Raw genomic sequence first — 15,792 nt, 5'->3', positions numbered from 1 at the left:
GGCTGAGGTGGATGGACCATTTGAGGTCAGGGGTTCAAGACCAGCCTGAGCAACATGGTAAAACCCAGTCTCTACTAAAAATATAAAAATTCGCTGGGCGTGGTGGCACGCGCCTGTAATCCCAGCTACTTGGAAGGCTGAGACTGGAGAATCCAGGAGGCGGAGGTTGTAGCAAGCAGAGATGGCACCACTGCACTCCAGCCTGGGCAACAGGGCAAGACTGTGTCTCAAAAAAAAATAAATTAATTAAAAAGGGAAAATGTATAGGAGTTGTTAGATGTACCAGCTATTTGGGGAAGAGGGAAGAGCTTGGACAAAGGCCTGGAGTATGACTAAGGGTCAGAAGCAAATGGGACTGGTGGCTCCTTGCCTTCCAAAACCACGCCAGAATCACTACGCACCCTCACTTAAAAGGAAGGGGGACCCATTGCAACACTTTCCCAGCTGGCACACTCCTCACCTTGGAGGCACAGCCCATGGCTAGGAAGCGGTGCTGCAGACGCAGCCCCAGACTGTCCAACTCCAGAGCCTGTGTGTCACCATCTGAGATTGAGACCAGCAGAGCCCACCCCTGGCCCAGGGCACCTCAGGCAGAACAGCGCTCCAAGGGGCACACAGAGCTCCCACCCCTTGTTAGGGCAGGTCTTGTCAACTCACCACGTGCTCCACTGAGGCCCCTTTTCGGAGGATGATGGCGTCTGTGAAGTCCGGCCTCTCTGCAGGGCAAGATGGGGAGAGCGTCAACCACACACGAGGACCCACACTGCCACCTCATGATTCTGCCCGAGGGAAGAGATGGCTGCAGAGGCCCTTTCAGTCTCCTTGCCTTGGCCTAATGTCCCCGATATACAGCACGCCCTCCGCATATATCCCTGCTCCATCTTCTACAAGCCTTACTTGAACACAGTGACTCAAAATAAAAGTCCAGGATCACACTGCCTACCACCCATCTGCTGTGACAGCACTAACAGAGACTAGGATCTAGACTCAACGGGCAGGACCCAAAGGGATGTTGGAATCTCATGAGGTAAACTGTAGCTCGCTCCTCACGTCTCACTGCCAAGGTCAGGGTTGATGCAAAGTGCTCCGAATTCAGCAGCTGAGACCCCAGGGCATATATGTGTGTGCAACCACCAGGAGGATGGGAGGGGGACAGACACGGGGAGGGCTCTTGTGGATTCAGGTCACTAATGCTCCTGTGGTGGGGTCTGTCACTGTGAGGGGAGGTCAGGATGGCACTAACTGCTGCAGCCACTGAGGACCCCAAGGTAGCCTTGCCCCACCAGGGCACACTCAAAACCAGCAGTGCCCAGTGCTGAGAAGGGAAAAGAGCTGCGATGTGTCTAAATAAGCCAGGCCAGAGCTGGTGCCGGGGTCTCTGGACACCACCCACAGGCCTGGCAGCCTTTTAGGGAGGATGAGGCTCAGCCTGTTTCTCAGCTACACTCAGTGTAACTCACATCCTCTTTTCCTGGTGTAGATGCAGGTCAGGGCCAAGTACTCCCAAAGCATCTCCAGCAGGTAGTCCGAGTTCAGCTTCATGCTGCAGCTGCAAAGAGGGAGGCGGCCAGTCAGGCAGGGGCCCCTGTGAGTCTCCACTTCTTACTATTGCAGGGGACAATTTCTACTGGCCAACATGGGCACCAAGGCCAGCTGGCTCGCCGGTGCCCACAGGGAAACAAGCCCATTACTCTTGATGGCAGCTTGACATTTCTGCTGCCAGTGCCTCTGGACACCAATCATAGTCATAGTCAACCAGGGTCAGCATCTCTCCTGGGGGCTGGCAAGACCGTCCTCTGTGGAGGGTTGTAGCTTGTGTCTGATAAAGGGCTGCCATGGGGAGATGGCTGGGGGCTGTGATGGGACCAAGGGCAAAGGCTGGGACCCAGAGCTCACTCCTTGCAGAGAGGAGCTAGGGATTGCCAGGAAGTCCAACAGGGATTTCAGTATGAAGAGAAGAGAACCGAGGCTTTGGAGGCACCAGGTCTAGGGTGGACCGTGGCTTAATCGTTTGCAGTGTGACCCTGAGATATGTCCTAACCTCTGTAAAGCTGTTCTACACACAAGCAGGTAAAGCTGTAGAGCTGTCGGCCCTGAGGATGGCAGCCGCTCTAAGGCCTGGGACACAGCAAAAGGAGAGGAGCTGAGGCTGTGCTATGGGATGGACACTGCTCTTTGTGGTGGCGACAACAATCATGAAATGGTCCTTGTACTCAGGCCAGGACCCTCAACCACCATTGGCACTGTCCAGCCTCTTGGTCCCTGAGCTCTCTGTACTGTTGGCTGAGCTTCACTGTGAAGCTGCAGAGCACCGGCTTCAAGCCAGGAAACCAGAAAAGGGAAGCACCTGAGTCAGTCTGCCCCAGGGAGGAACCTGCCAGGTGGTGCTAGCAAGTGAACAAACAGCCAGTGTGGGTGGTATCCCTGGGACCCACCCTGCAAAGGAGGGCAGGAATTAGGTGACCAGAGCCTGAGAATGTTAGTTCTTTTTCCCCCTGTGAGCTGTGATCAGACAGAGGGCCTGAGATTTCGGGCCTATACAGGCTGCCAGGGGCTGGGGAGGAACTGGGTCCCCAGAGTTTGCTGCAAGGAAAATTCAAAAGTTGAGCCCGTAGACATGGCCGAGAGGAGGAGCTGGGCCCCAAAACACCTACCTGAAGACGTTCTGGGCCCAGAGAGGATGCCAGCAGGCAAATGCTGGGCCCAGGAGGGCCACCGGGAGGCATCAGCTTGGCCCAACGGGGCCACGGAGAGACTGGGGGTGGGGCCTGTGGATACAGGCTGCCACAGAGGCAGGAGCTGGGCCTGAGCAGAGGCCACGGTGATGCCACAAGCTGGGCCTGGAGGGTCCACTGAAAGGCGGAGGCTGGGCCCAGTATGGGCCTGGCGCAGAGAGAAGCTGGGCCTGGGGAGGCCGGGCACAAAGAGGAAGCTTTGGGCCTGGACAGGCCGCCGGGAGGCAGGAGCTGGCCTGGGAGAGTCTGCGATAGGCGAGCTGTGCTCAGGAAGACCCCTGTGAGGGAGCGCCTGGGCCTAGACTCAAGGCAAGAGTGAGGCGAGAGCTGGGCCCCAATGAGCCACTGTGAAGGAAGCACTGGGCTCCAATGAGCCACTGTGAGGGAAGCGCTGGGCTCCAATGAGCCACTGTAAGGAAAGCACTGGGCTCCAATGAGCCACTGTAAGGAAAGCACTGGGCTCCAATGAGCCACTGTGAGGGAAGCGCTGGGCTCCAATGAGCCACTGTGAGGGAAGCGCTGGGCTCCAATGAGCCACTGTGAGGGAAGCGCTGGGCTCCAATGAGCCACTGTGAGGAGAGCGGTGGGCTCCAATGAGCCACTGTAAGGAAAGCACTAGGCTCCAATGAGCCACTGTGAGGGAAGCGCTGGGCCTGTGGACGCAGCCAGAATGCAGGCAGGCAGGATCTTGGACTGGAAAAGCCATCAGCAGGCAGTAGGTGGTGCTGGGGAGGCTGCAGAGAGTCCAGAGCTGGGCCAGGAGACGCCAATGTCAGGTGGTAGCAGGGCCTGTCAAGGCCACTGGGAGGCAGAACTTGAGAAAGCTTCGGGCCTACAAAGGTCGCTGGAAGCTGGTCAGGGGCCGAGCAAAAAGCAGCTGCTGGGAGGCAGGACGTGGTCCAGTAGATGAGGCCAGGTGGAGAATCCGGGCCTGCGGAGGCCGCCAGAAGGGAGGCATAGGCTGGACCTCCCAGAGAGGCTGAGGGGAGGCAGAAGCTGGGCCCCAGGGGGCCATTGGGAGGCAGCAGCTGGCCCTGGAGGCACCCATGTGAGAATGTTTTCCACCCAAGGAAAGGAGATGCCAGGAGGGCAGGAGCTGGGCCTGGAGAGGCCAAATTCAGGACCCAATACTGGGCCTCACATGGCCAGCAGGAGGAGGCAGCAGGAGCCGAAAGGGGAGAAGCCGACTCAGGAATGTCTGGGGCCTGGAGATGCCCTTAAAAGGGCAGGAGCCAGACCCGGAGGGGCCAGTCATTAGGCATGAGCCAGGTGGGCCTGGAGAGTCTGAGTAGATAATCTGAGCTTTCGGGCCTACAAAGGCTGTCGGGAGCTGGGCAGGAGCCGAGTCCACAGAGGTTTCTATGAGGCAAATTCACATGTTGGGCCTGTAGATGACGAGGAAAGGAGGAGCTGGGCCCCGAGAGGCTGACCTGAAGACGTTCTGGACACTAAAAGGATGTCAGAAAGCCAACGCTGGGCCTGGCAGGGCCCCTGGCAGGCACTGGCTTGGCCCCATGCGGCCACAGAAAGGCCGAAGACTGGGCCTGTGGAAACAGGCTGCCACAAAGGCAGGAGCTGAGTCTGAAGGGTCCTCTGAAAGGGGGAGGCTGGGCCCAAGGGCCTAGTGCAGGCAGGAGCCCAGTGTGGGGAGGCTGGGCCCACAGAGAAAACTTTGGGCTAACAGGCTGCTGGGAGACAGGAGCTGTCTCAGAAGAGTCTGTGACAGGTGAGCTGGGCCAAGAAAGGCATGTGCAAAGGAGGACCTGGGCCCAGACTCAAGGCCAGCACCAGGCGAGAGCTGGCTCCAGAGACGTCTTTCAGAGGCATGAATTGAGCCTCAACTGGCCAGTGTGAGGGAGGCGCTGGGCCTGTGGATGCAGCCAGGATGCAGGTAGGCAAGATCTTGGCCTGCAGAAGCAGCCAGCAGGCAGCGGCTGGGGCTGGGGAGGCTGCGGGGACTCCAGAGCTCGGCCCTGAGGCCCAGTCCTGCTTTGTCCTCCCGCTGGCCTCGGGAGGCCCAAGCATTGGGTCATGAAGTCCGCGTCTGCAGGTCCAGCTCCTGCCCTCCCGGCGGCACCCCCCAACGTGGGTGCAATACATCAGCACGTGGTCCCCTCCGGGGCTAGGTCCTGCATCCCAGTGGCCCCATGGGGCCCAGGTCCTGTTCCCATCAGGCAGTCACTCCAGGAGGCCCAGCCTGTGCCTCCCTACTGGCAGCCTCACCAGGCCTGAACCTTCTCCTGGCCACATCAACCGGCCCAAGTTTTGCACCAGACAGCCTCTTTTGGCTCGGCCTTTCGTCTGTTGACCCAAAGCTTCCTCAGGTGGGGCCTTCTAGGTGTCCCTTCTGTTGAGGCCACTGGGAGGCAGAAGGGATGCCCGAAAGGTGCCACCTGAGGAAGCTTTGGGCCGACAGATGAAACGCCTCCAGGAGATGGCCAGGAGCCGAGCCAAAAGATGCTGCTGGGGACCAGGCGCAGTGGCTCACGCCTATAATTCCAGCACTTTGGGAGGCCGAGACGGGTGGATCACGAGGTCAGGAGATCGAGACCATCCTGGTGAACATGGTGAAACCCCGTCTCTACTAAAAATACAAAAAATTAGCTGGGCATGGTGGTGTGTGCCTGTAATCCCAGCTGCTCAGGAGGCTGAGGCAGGAGAATTGCCTGAACCCAGGAGGCGGACATTGCGGTGAACCGAGATCGTTCCATTGAACTCCAGCCTGGGCAACAAGAGCGAAACTCCATCTCAAAAAAAAAAAAAAAAATTAGCTGGGCATGGTGCCGTGTGCCTGTAATCCCAGCTACTCAGGAGACTGAGGAAGGAGTATTGCCTGAACCCAAAAGGCAGAGGTTGTGGTGAGCGGAGATCACGCCATTCTACTCCAGCCTGGGTAACAAGAGCGAAAATAGGTCTCAAAAAAAAAAAAAAATACAAAAAATTAGCTGGGCATGGTGGTGCATGCCTGTAATCCCAGCTGCTGAGGAGGCTGAGGCAGAACTGCCTGAACCCAGGAGGCGGACATTGTGGTGAACTGAGATCGTGCCATTGCACTCCAGCCTGGGCAACAAGAGCAAAACGCCATCTCAAAAATAAAATAAAATAAAAAAATTAGCTGGGCACGGTGGGGCGTGCCTGTAATCCCAGCTACTCAGGAGGCTGAGGAAGGAGAATTGCCTGAACCCAAAAGGCGGAGGTTGTGGTGAGCCGAGATCACACCATTCTACTCCAGCCTGGGTAACAAGAGCAAAATTCCATCTCAAAAAAAAAAAAAAAAAAAATACAAAAAATTAGCTGGGCATGGTGGTGCATGCCTGTAATCCCAGCTGCTCAGGAGGCTGAGGCAGGAGAACTGCCTGAACCCAAGAGGCAAAGGTTGAGATGAGCCGAGATCAGGTCATTGCACTTGCGCCTGGGTAACAAAAGAAAAACTCCATCTCCAAAAAAAAAAAAAAGAGGCTGCCAGGGGCAAAACTTGGGCCCGTAGACATGGCCAAGAGGAGGATCCAGGCTTGCAGAGGCCACCAGTATGGAGGCAGTGAATGGGGCTCCAGGAGAGGCTGATGGGAGGCAGGAGCTAAGCCCAGGGGGCCTTTGGGAGGCATGAGCTGGCCCTAGAAGGGCCCATGTGACGACGTTTTGCACCCATGGGGAGGAGATGCCAGGAGAACTGGAGCTGGGCCTGGAGAGGCCGAATTGAGAACCCAGTGGTTGGGCCTGCAGAAGCCAATAGGAGGAGTCCAGACCCGGGCCTGGAGAAGCCGACTCTGGGACATCTGGGGCCTATAGGAACCCTGGCTGGGCAGAAGCTGAGCCTGAAGACGCCAGCGTGAGGCATGACCTGGGTAGTCTTGAGGAGCCTGAGTTGAGGGCCTGAGCTTTCTGGCCTACAAAGGCCTCCGGGAGCTGGGGAGGAGCCGAGTCCACAGAGGTTGCTGCGAGGCGAGAATGGAAGATTGGCCCTTAGAAGCCGCCGGAAGGAGGGCCTGGGCCCCAAGAGGCTGACCTGAAGACACTCTGGACAAGGAGAGGATGCCAGAAGGCCAACGCTGGGTATGGAAGAGCCGCCTGGGGCACCAGTTTGGCCCGAGGGGGCCACCAGGAGGCTACAAGCTGGGCCTGTGAAGACAGAGGCAGGAGCTGGGCTGAGCAGAGGCCATGATGAGGCCACAAGCTGGGTCTGGAGGGTCCACTGAGAGGCGTAGGCTGGGCCCAGAGAGGCGGGGCCCAAAGAGGAAGCTTCGGGCCTGGACAGGCCGCTGGGAGGCAGGAGCTGGCCAGAGCGTTTATGAGAGGCGAGCTGGGCCAAGAAAGGCTGGTGCAAGGGAGGGCCTGGGTCCAGACTCAAGGCCAGCACCAGGCGAGAGCTGGCTCCAGAGATGTACTGCAAAGGCATGAATTGAGCTTCAACTGGCCAGTGTGAGGGAGGCGCTGGGCCTGTGGAGGCAGCCAGGATGCAGGCAGGCAGGATCTTGGCCTGCGGAAGCAGCCAGCAGGCAGCAGCTGGGGCTGGGGAGGCTGGAGGGACTCCAGAGCTCAGCCCTGAGGCCCAGTCCTGCTTTGTCCTCCCGCTGGCCTCAGGAGGCCCAAGCATTGGGTCATGAAGTCCGTGTCTGCAGGTCCAGCTCCTGCCCTCCCGGTGGCACCCCCCAACGTGGGTGCAATACATCATCACGTGGTCCCCTCCGGGGCTAGGTCCTGCATCCCAGTGGCCCCTGAAACCCAGGTCCTGATTCCCATCACACAGCCTCTCCAGGAGCCCCAGCCTCTGCCTCCCTACTGGCAGCGACACCAGGCCTGGCACCCCCTCCTGGCCACATCTACAGGCCCAAGTTTTGCCCCTGGCAGCCTCTTTTGGCTTGACTCCTGGCCAGCTCCCAGAGGCCTTTCACCTGTCGGCCTAAAGCTTCCTCAGGTGGGGCCTTCCGGGCATCCCTTCTGCCTCCCAGTGGCCTCAACAGAAGGGACACTGAGGAAGCTTTGGGCTGACAGACGAAAGGCCTCCGGGCACTGGCCAGGAGCCGAGCCAAAAGACACTGCTGGGGACCAGGCACAGCAGCTCACGCCTGTAATCCCAACACGTTGGGAGGCCGAGGCGGGTGGATCACGAGGTCAGGAGATCGAGACCATCCTGGTCAACATGGTGAAACCCCGTCTCTACTAAAAATACAAAAAATTAGCTTGGCATGGTGGTGTGTGCCTGTCATCCCAGCTACTCAGCAGGCTGAGGCAGGAGAATTGCCTGAACCCAGGAGGGAGAGGTGGCAGTGAGCCGAGATCACGCCACTGCACTCCAGCCTAAGGAACAAGAGCAAAACTCCGTCTCAAAAAGAAAAAAAACCATTAGTTGGCCACGGTGGTGTGTGCCTGTAATCCCAGTTACTCAGCGGGCTGAGGCAGGAGAATTGCCTGAACCCAGGAGGCAGAGGTTGCGGTGAGCCGAGATCACGCCATTGCACTCCAGCCTGGGCAACAAGAGCAAAACTCCGTCTCAAAAAAAAAAAAAAAAAAAATTAGCTGGGCACAGTGGCAGGTGCCTGTAATCCCAGCGACTCAGGAAACTGAGGCAGTAGAATTGCCTGAACCCAGGAGGCAGAGTTTGCGGTGAGCCAAGATCGCACCATTCTACTCCAGCCTGGGTAACAGGAGCGAAACTCTGTCTCAAAAAAAAAAAGAAACAAATTAGCTGGGTATGGTGGCATGTGCCTGTAACTCCAGCTACTCAGGAGGCTGAGGCAGGAGAATTGCCTAAACCCAAAAGGCGGAGGTTGAGGTGAGCCGAGATCACGTCATTGTACCCACGCCTGGGAAACAAGAGCAAAACTCCATCTCTTGAATAAAAAAAAAAGAAAAAGAGGCTGCCGGGGGCAAAACTTGGGCCCGTAGGTGTGGCCAGGAGGAGGATCCAGGCCTTGAGAGGCCGCCAGTACAGAGGCAGATGCTGGGCCTTCAGGAGAGGCTGATGGAAGGCAGGAGCTAAGCCCAGGGGGCCTTTGGGAGGCATGAGCTGGCCCTAGAAGAACCCACATGATGACGTTTGCACCCATGGGGAGGAGACACCAGGAGAACTGGAGCTGGGCCTGGAGAGGCCGAATTGAGAACCCAGTGTTTGGGCCCGCAGAAGCCAATAGGAGGAGTCCGAAACCGGGCCTGAAGAAGCCGACTCTGGGACATCTGGGGCCTATAGGAACCCTGGGTGGGCAGAACCTGAGCCTGGAGAGGCCAGCATGAGGCATGAGCTGGGTAGTCCTGGAGAGCCTGAGTCAAGGGCCTGAGCTTTTGGGCCTACAAAGGCCTCCAGGAGCTAGGGAGGAACCGAGCCACAGAGGTTGCTGCGAGGCAAGAACGAAAGGTTGGCCCTAAGAACCCGCCAGAAGGAGGGGCTGGGACCAAAGAGGCTGACATTCTGGACAAGGAGAGGATGCCAGAAGGCCAACGCTAGGCACAGAGGGCTGCCTGGGGGCACCGGTTTGGCCCGAGGGGGCCACCAGGAGGCCAGGAGCTGGGCCTGTGGAGACAGGCTGCCACAGAGGCAGGAGCTGGGCTGAGCGCAGGCCACGATGAGGCCACAAACTGGGTCTGGAGGGTCCACTGTTAGGTGGAGGCTGGGCCCAGAGGGGCCTAGCGCAGGCAGGAGCCAGGCCTGGAGAGGCTGGGTCTGGAGAGGAACCTTCGGGCCTGGACAGGCCGCCAAGAGTCAGGAGCTGGCCTAGGAGAGACGGTGATAGGTGAGCTGGGCTGAGGAAGGCTGCTGCGAGGGAGGACCTGGGCCTAGACTGAGGCCAGCGTGAGGTGAGAGCTGGGTCCGGAGAGGTTTGCCACAGGCATGGGCTGGGCCCCAGTGGCCACTTTGAGGGAGGTAGTGGGCCTGTGGAGGCAGGATGCAGGCAGGAAGGCAGTCAGGATCTTGGCCTGGGGAAGCCGTTGGCAGGTAGCAGCTCATCATAAGGAGGCTGCAGGGATGCCAGATCTGGCCCTGGAGAGGATATTGTCAGGTGGTAGCTCGGCCTGTCCAGGCCACCGGGAGCTGGTCAGGAGCCGAGTCAAAAGAGGTTGTTGGGAGGTAGGACATGGGCCTGTAGACATGGCCAGGAGTAGGAGCCAAGCCTGAGGATGCCACCAGGAGTGATCAGAGGCTGGGTCTCCTGGAGAGGCCGACAGGGTCCAAGGGGGCCATTGGGAGGCAGGAGCTGGCCCAGAAGGGGCCCACATGAGGAAGTTTTGAGCCTGGAGAGGCCACCTAGTGGGTAGGAGCTTGGCCTAATGAAGTCAGTGTCAGGCAGCAGCTGGGCCTCTCAAGGCTGCTGGGAGGCCGGCAAGAGCTTTGCCAGGGAAACCTTCATGAGGTAAGAGTTGGTCCTGGAGAGTCTATTGTCATCCAGTAGCTATGCCTGTTTAAGCCATTGTTCCTCAGAAGTTTCTGCTGGGGAACTTGAGTTGAGAACGTTTTTGGCCTACAAAGGCCACCAAGAGCTGTGTAGGAGCTGATCCAAAGAAGGGGGTCAGGCAGGAGTTGGTCCTGGAGATGCAACTGGGAGGAAGAGCTGGACATGGAAAGGCCCACTTCAGGAAGTTCTGGGCCTGGAGACACTGCCAAAAAGTAAAAGCTTGATCAGAATGGCCGTTGTGATGCATGAGCTTCACCTAGACAGGCCATTGGGAGGCATTAGCTGGGCCTGCAGATGCTGCCGAAAGGCAGAAGCTTAGCCTGGGGGCACTGTGGTGAGGCACACGCTTGGCCTGGGGTGTCTGCTGTGAGGCAGAGTTTAAGCCTACTGGGGCCGACTGGAGGCAGGAGTTGGACCTGGAATGGCAGATTTCAGAAATCTGTCAGTACGGAGAGGCCACAAAGATGCAGGAACTGGGCCTCAAGAGGCCGCCCAAAGGCATGAGCTGCACCTAAAGAGTCCAGTGTGAGACAGAAGCTGTGCCTGAAGAGGGTGACTAGAAGTTTTGGCCTGGACAGCCTGTCAGGGGACAGATGCTGGGTCTGGAGAGGCCACTGTGAGCTGGTCCTAATGAGGTTAGAGTGAGACAACACCTGGGCTTGTCAAGGCTACCAGGAGGCAAGTAGAAACCTGTTCAAGGAATACCTGTGAGGCAAAAGCTAGGCCTGCAGAGGCCACTGGGAGGAAAGAGCTGGGCCTGTCCAGGTCATCGGAAGGCTCAAGGTGGGCCTGAAGAGCTTGACTTGAGGCAGTTGGATCACGAGGTCAGGAGATCGAGACCATCCTGGTCAACGTGGTGAATCCCCATCTCTACTAAAAATACAAAAAAGAACCGATGTCAGAGAAGTAAGAACATTACAGTGTGTGTTGAAGTACCTGTAAAACATTGTTTCTTTGCCTTTGTAAACAATGTGTCTACTAAAAGTCCTTGCTCTCAAAAGAATATGTGGGAATAAATCATTAGAATGTGTTCTTCTGTTTTTTACTTTTATCTTCCTGCCACAGGCTTACTTTAGAAATTTTTATTTTTTTAGAAAATTGAACAAGTGCTTGTTGTGGTGGATCATGCCTATAGGATGGGAGGCAGGGGTGGAAAAGTCACTAGAGGCCAGGAGTTTGACACCAGCCTGACCAACAAAGTGAGATCCAATGTGTATGAAAACATTTAAAAATTAACCAGGTGTCATCATGTATAGCTACAGTCCCAGCTACTCAGGAGGCTGTGGCAGGAGGATCCTTAGCTCAGGAGTGCAAGCCTGCAGTGACCTGTGATTGCACCACTGCACTCCAGTCTAGGTGACAGAGACCCCATATCCTAAAAGAAAAAAAAAATGGATCACGTAGCAAGTTGTATGTGGCTTGCTCTGAATATTTCTAAACTAGAAGTTCTCAGAGTAATGCTTCTAAATCTTTTGGAATCTAGCATCCCGTTACATTTTTTAACTTTATGTAAGATTTCTAAGACTTTTTCTTTACATAAATAATTACATTAAAGTTAAAAAATAAAATGAACTTTTAAAAACATTTTTATTCATTACATGTTAATAATAAAAAACATTACATGTTATTATAACTAATATAAAACAAACATTTTAAAATATTTTATCCATTACCTATTAATAATAAAACTGGTTGGGCGAGATGGCTCATGCCTATAACCCCAGCTCTTTGGGAGGCTGAGGTGGGTGGATCACCTGAGGTCAAGAGTTTGAGACTAGCCCTCCAACATGCTGAAACCCTGTCTCTACTAAAAAATACAAAATTAGCCAGGTGTGGTGGCAGGCACCTGTAATCCCAGCTGCTTGAGAGACTGAGGCAGGAGAACTGCTTACACCCGGGAGGCAGAGTTTGCAGTGAGTCAAGATCATGCCATTGCACTCTAGCCTAGGTAACAAGAGCAAAACTCCATCTTAAACAATAATAATAAAATTATTAAGTAGTAATATAAGTAATCCTTTTGTTTCTTTGAGACAGAGTCTCGCTCTTTCCCCAAAACTGGAATGAAGCATGTAACCTCGGTTCACTGCAATCTCTGCCCCACCTCCCGGTTCAAAGGATTCTCCTGTCTCAGCCTCTGAAGTAGCTTGGATTACAGGTACCTGCCACCATGCCTGGCTAATCTTTGTATTTTTGTCTTGTTTTTCTTTCTTTCTTTTTTTTTTTTTGACGGAGTTTTGCTCTTGTTACCCAGGCTGGAGTGCAATGTCATGTTCTTGGCTCACCGCAATTTCATCTCCTGGGTTCAGGCAATTCTCCTGCCTCGGCCTCCTGAGCAGCTGGGATTACAGGCACGTGCCACCGTACCCAGCTAATTTTTTGTATTTTTAGTAGAGACAGGGTTTCACCTTGGTGACCAGGATGGTCTCAATCTCTAGACCTTGTGATCCATCCGCCTCGGCCTCCCAAAGTAATCTTTGTTTTTTAATAGAGATATGAAAAAAATAAGAAAAAAAAAATAGAGATAAGGTTTTGCCATGTTGGCAAAGCTGGTCTTGAACTCCTGACCTCACGTAATCCACCCACCTCATTCTCCCAAAGTGTTGAAAATGCACTGCACCCGGCCCGATTAATGTGTTTTTTAAAACACTGATTAGTCAGGCAACAACACTGGGCAGGGGTCTCCTCATTCCCAGTGATAAAAACCCCACTGCATGGCTCCAGGGTTGCAAGGGCTGCAGAGCCAAAAGGCTCTGACTTGAGATTTCATTACTTTATTTGTATTGTGAGACAAGGTCCTTCTTTGTCACCCAGGCTGGAGTGCAGTTGTGCACTTATAGCTCACTGCAGCCTCAATGTCCTGGGCTCAAGCCATCTTCCTGCCTCAGCTCCCGAGTGCTGGTACTACAGTTGAGTGCCATCATACCTGGCTAATTTTTTATTTTTCTTGTAGAGTGTGGAGTCTTACTATGTTGCCCAAGCTGGCCTCAAACTCCAGACCTCAAGAGATCTGCCCACCTCAGCCTCCTGAGTAGCTGAGACTACAAGTACACATCACCATGCGTAGCTACATTTATTTTATTAAATTTTGAAAAATATTTTTGTAGAGAGGAGGTCTTGCTATGGTGCCCAGGCTGGTCTTGAACTTCTGCCCTTAAAAGATACTCCCATCTCTGCTTCCCAAACTTCTGGGACTACAGACATGAGCCACTGCACTGCGCCTGAAGAGATTTCTTTAATATAGCATCCCATATTTGGTAACACTGGGAAAGGCAGTAGAGTTTTTAAATTTACTTAATAATTCAATAAGAATCAAACTCAACCTCGACCCCTGCCTTCTCTCACACCCCACATCCAGTCTGTCAGGAAATCCTGTTCATTGTCTTCACCATGTACTGAAGATCCCCACCCAGCAACTCCCTGGACTCCTCCCCTACTTCTCTCCTCTGACCATCTCTCACCACCCCCATGACCCTGGTCAGGACCACTATCATCTTCCACCTGGATGTTACCACAGTTTGACCCCCATGCTTCCACCCAAATCTTCCCAGTCTTTCTCAACTCAGCAGCCAGAGAATGCTTTTACATCAGGAGACAGATCATGTCGCCTCTCTTCTCAGAACCCTCCCACAATTCCCATTTCATAGTAAAAGCCAAAGCCCCAGCAATAACCTCCCAGAACTTACACGTTCTATACTGATCCCCACCCAGCAACTCCATGGCCTCCTCCCCTAATTCTCTCCCCATCTCCTGCTCCACTGGCCTCTTTCCAGAGCCTCAGACACTTTATTCTGTTGTTTCTGCCCACAATGCTCCTCCTTAAGCACCTCGGCCAGCTCCTTCCCCTCCAAGTCTTTGCTCAGTTTTCACTTAGGAGGCCACCCCTGATCTTTCTATTTAACATTGCCATCTGTCCCCACTCCCACCGTGTTTTGTTTTTTTTTAAACAAGATCTCACTCTATCACCAAGGCTGGAGTGGAGTGGTGCAATCACAGCTCGCTGCAACCTCGAATTCCTAGGCTCAACTGATCCTCCCACCTCAAGACTCCCTAGTAGCTGGAATGATAGGTGCATGCCATCATGCCTGGCTAATTTGTTTTATTTTGAAATGGAGTTTCACTCTTCTTGCCCAAGCTGGAGTGCAATGGTGCAATCCCAGCTCACTGCAACTTCCACCTCCCAGGTTCAAGTGATTCTTCAGCCTCAGCCTCCCAAGTAGCTGGGATCACAGGTGTGTGCCACCATGCCTGGCTAATTTTTGTATTTTTAGTAGAGATAGGGGTTTGCCATGTTGACCAGGCTGGTCTCAAACGCCTGACCTCAGGTGATCCTTGGCCTCCCAAAGTGTTAGGATTACATGAGTGAGCCACTACATCCGGTCAATTTAATTTTTTGTAGAGCCAGGGTCTCACTATGTTGCCCAGGCTGATCTTGGACTCCTGGCCTCAAGTGGTCCTCCTGCCGGGATTCCCAAAGTGCTGGGATTACCAACATCACACACGATGCTTGGCGTCAGGTTTATTTCCTCTTGCTGCTGCCATAAACTACCCTACATTAGTCCCTTAAAACACCACAAATCTACCAACTTACACTTCTGGGACTCAGAAGCACAAATTAGGTCTATTAAGGCTAAAGTTAAGGTGTCAGCAGAACTGCATTCCTTCTGGAGGCTCTAAAATGTTCCCTTGGCTTTTCCAGCTTCTAGAAGCCACTCCCATTCCTTGGATCATGGCCCTTACCTCCATCTTCAAAGCCAGAAGTGAAACATCTGCAAATCTCCCTCTCTAATTCTGCTTCCACCAACACATCTCCTGCTCCAATTCTCACTCTTCTAACCTCTTTCTTTTATAAGGATCTTTGTGGCTGCTGGGCATGGTGGATCCCACCCATAACCTCAATACTTTGGGAAGTCAAGGCGGGAGGAACATTTAAGGCCTGGAGTTTGAAACTAGCCTGGACAACATAGTGAGATTCCACCTCTACAAAAGCATAAAAATTAATATTAGCCAGACATAGTGGTGTGCACCTGCAGTCCCAGCTACTTGAGAGGCTGAGGTGAAATAACAGCTTTAGCCCAGGAGTTTGAGATCAGCCTGGGCAACATAACTAAATCTTGTCTCTACACAAATGAGCTTGGCATGGGTGACATGCATGTGTAGTCCCAGCTACTCTGAAGTCTGAGGTGGGAAGATCACTTGATCTCAGGAGGTCAAAGCTATCGTGAGCTATGATTATATTACTGTGCTCCAGCCTGGATGACAAAGGGAGAGTCTGTCTCAAAAAAAAAAAAACAAAATAAATATATATTTGCTCTCTGTCCCTGGTTCCTGGCACAGAGCTTTGAATGCTTATAAAGACCTCAGTGATAGAGGTGATAGGAGCATCTTTACTTTTAATATTTGGTCTTGGTCCCAGCTTTCTAACACAAGAGACTCTAAGAACTTTGGAATCTTCAGCATGCTAAGAATGCATTTGGGGATGTGGTTGAGATGACTGGGTGGCTGCAAACTCCTGGATTTCTTCAGGAGGAGAGCTGATTGCCAGAGAAAGCAATCACATGATTAGAGGCTTAGAACTTTTAGCCTCATCTGCTGAACTCCAGGAGGTGAGAGTGGCTGAAGATTGACTTAATTACCAGTGGCCAAAGATTTTAGCAATCAGGCTTGCATAA

The 15,792-nt window shown here is 53.9% G+C and overlaps 1 protein-coding gene across 50 annotated transcripts in view; it reads right to left on the bottom strand.

The window, feature by feature from the left end:
• The window catches only part of LOC128928144 (general transcription factor 3C polypeptide 1), a 150,012-nt gene that overhangs the window by 3,182 nt on the left and 131,038 nt on the right, over window positions 1-15,792 (bottom strand). For 47 of the 50 annotated variants that reach the window (XM_078338600.1, XM_078338599.1, XM_078338603.1 and 44 more), the window contains 4 exons: window positions 10,829-10,996; window positions 2,655-10,325; window positions 1,461-1,549; window positions 658-716 (listed from right to left, as the gene is read on the bottom strand). In XM_078338600.1, coding sequence (XP_078194726.1) covers window positions 6,313-7,407 — 1,095 coding nt within the window. In that variant the 5' untranslated portion in view covers window positions 7,408-10,325; window positions 10,829-10,996 and the 3' untranslated portion in view covers window positions 658-716; window positions 1,461-1,549; window positions 2,655-6,312. The remainder of the gene's footprint in view (window positions 1-657; window positions 717-1,460; window positions 1,550-2,654; window positions 10,326-10,828; window positions 10,997-15,792) is intronic. The other 3 variants (XM_078338612.1, XM_078338627.1, XM_078338624.1) reach the window with 2 other exon arrangements.

This window comes from Callithrix jacchus, chromosome 9 (genome assembly GCF_049354715.1).
Source record: "Callithrix jacchus isolate 240 chromosome 9, calJac240_pri, whole genome shotgun sequence".
Lineage (NCBI taxonomy): Eukaryota > Metazoa > Chordata > Mammalia > Primates > Cebidae > Callithrix > Callithrix jacchus.
The sequence above is the reverse complement of the archived record's forward strand: the minus strand, read 5'-3'. Positions and strand labels throughout refer to the sequence as shown.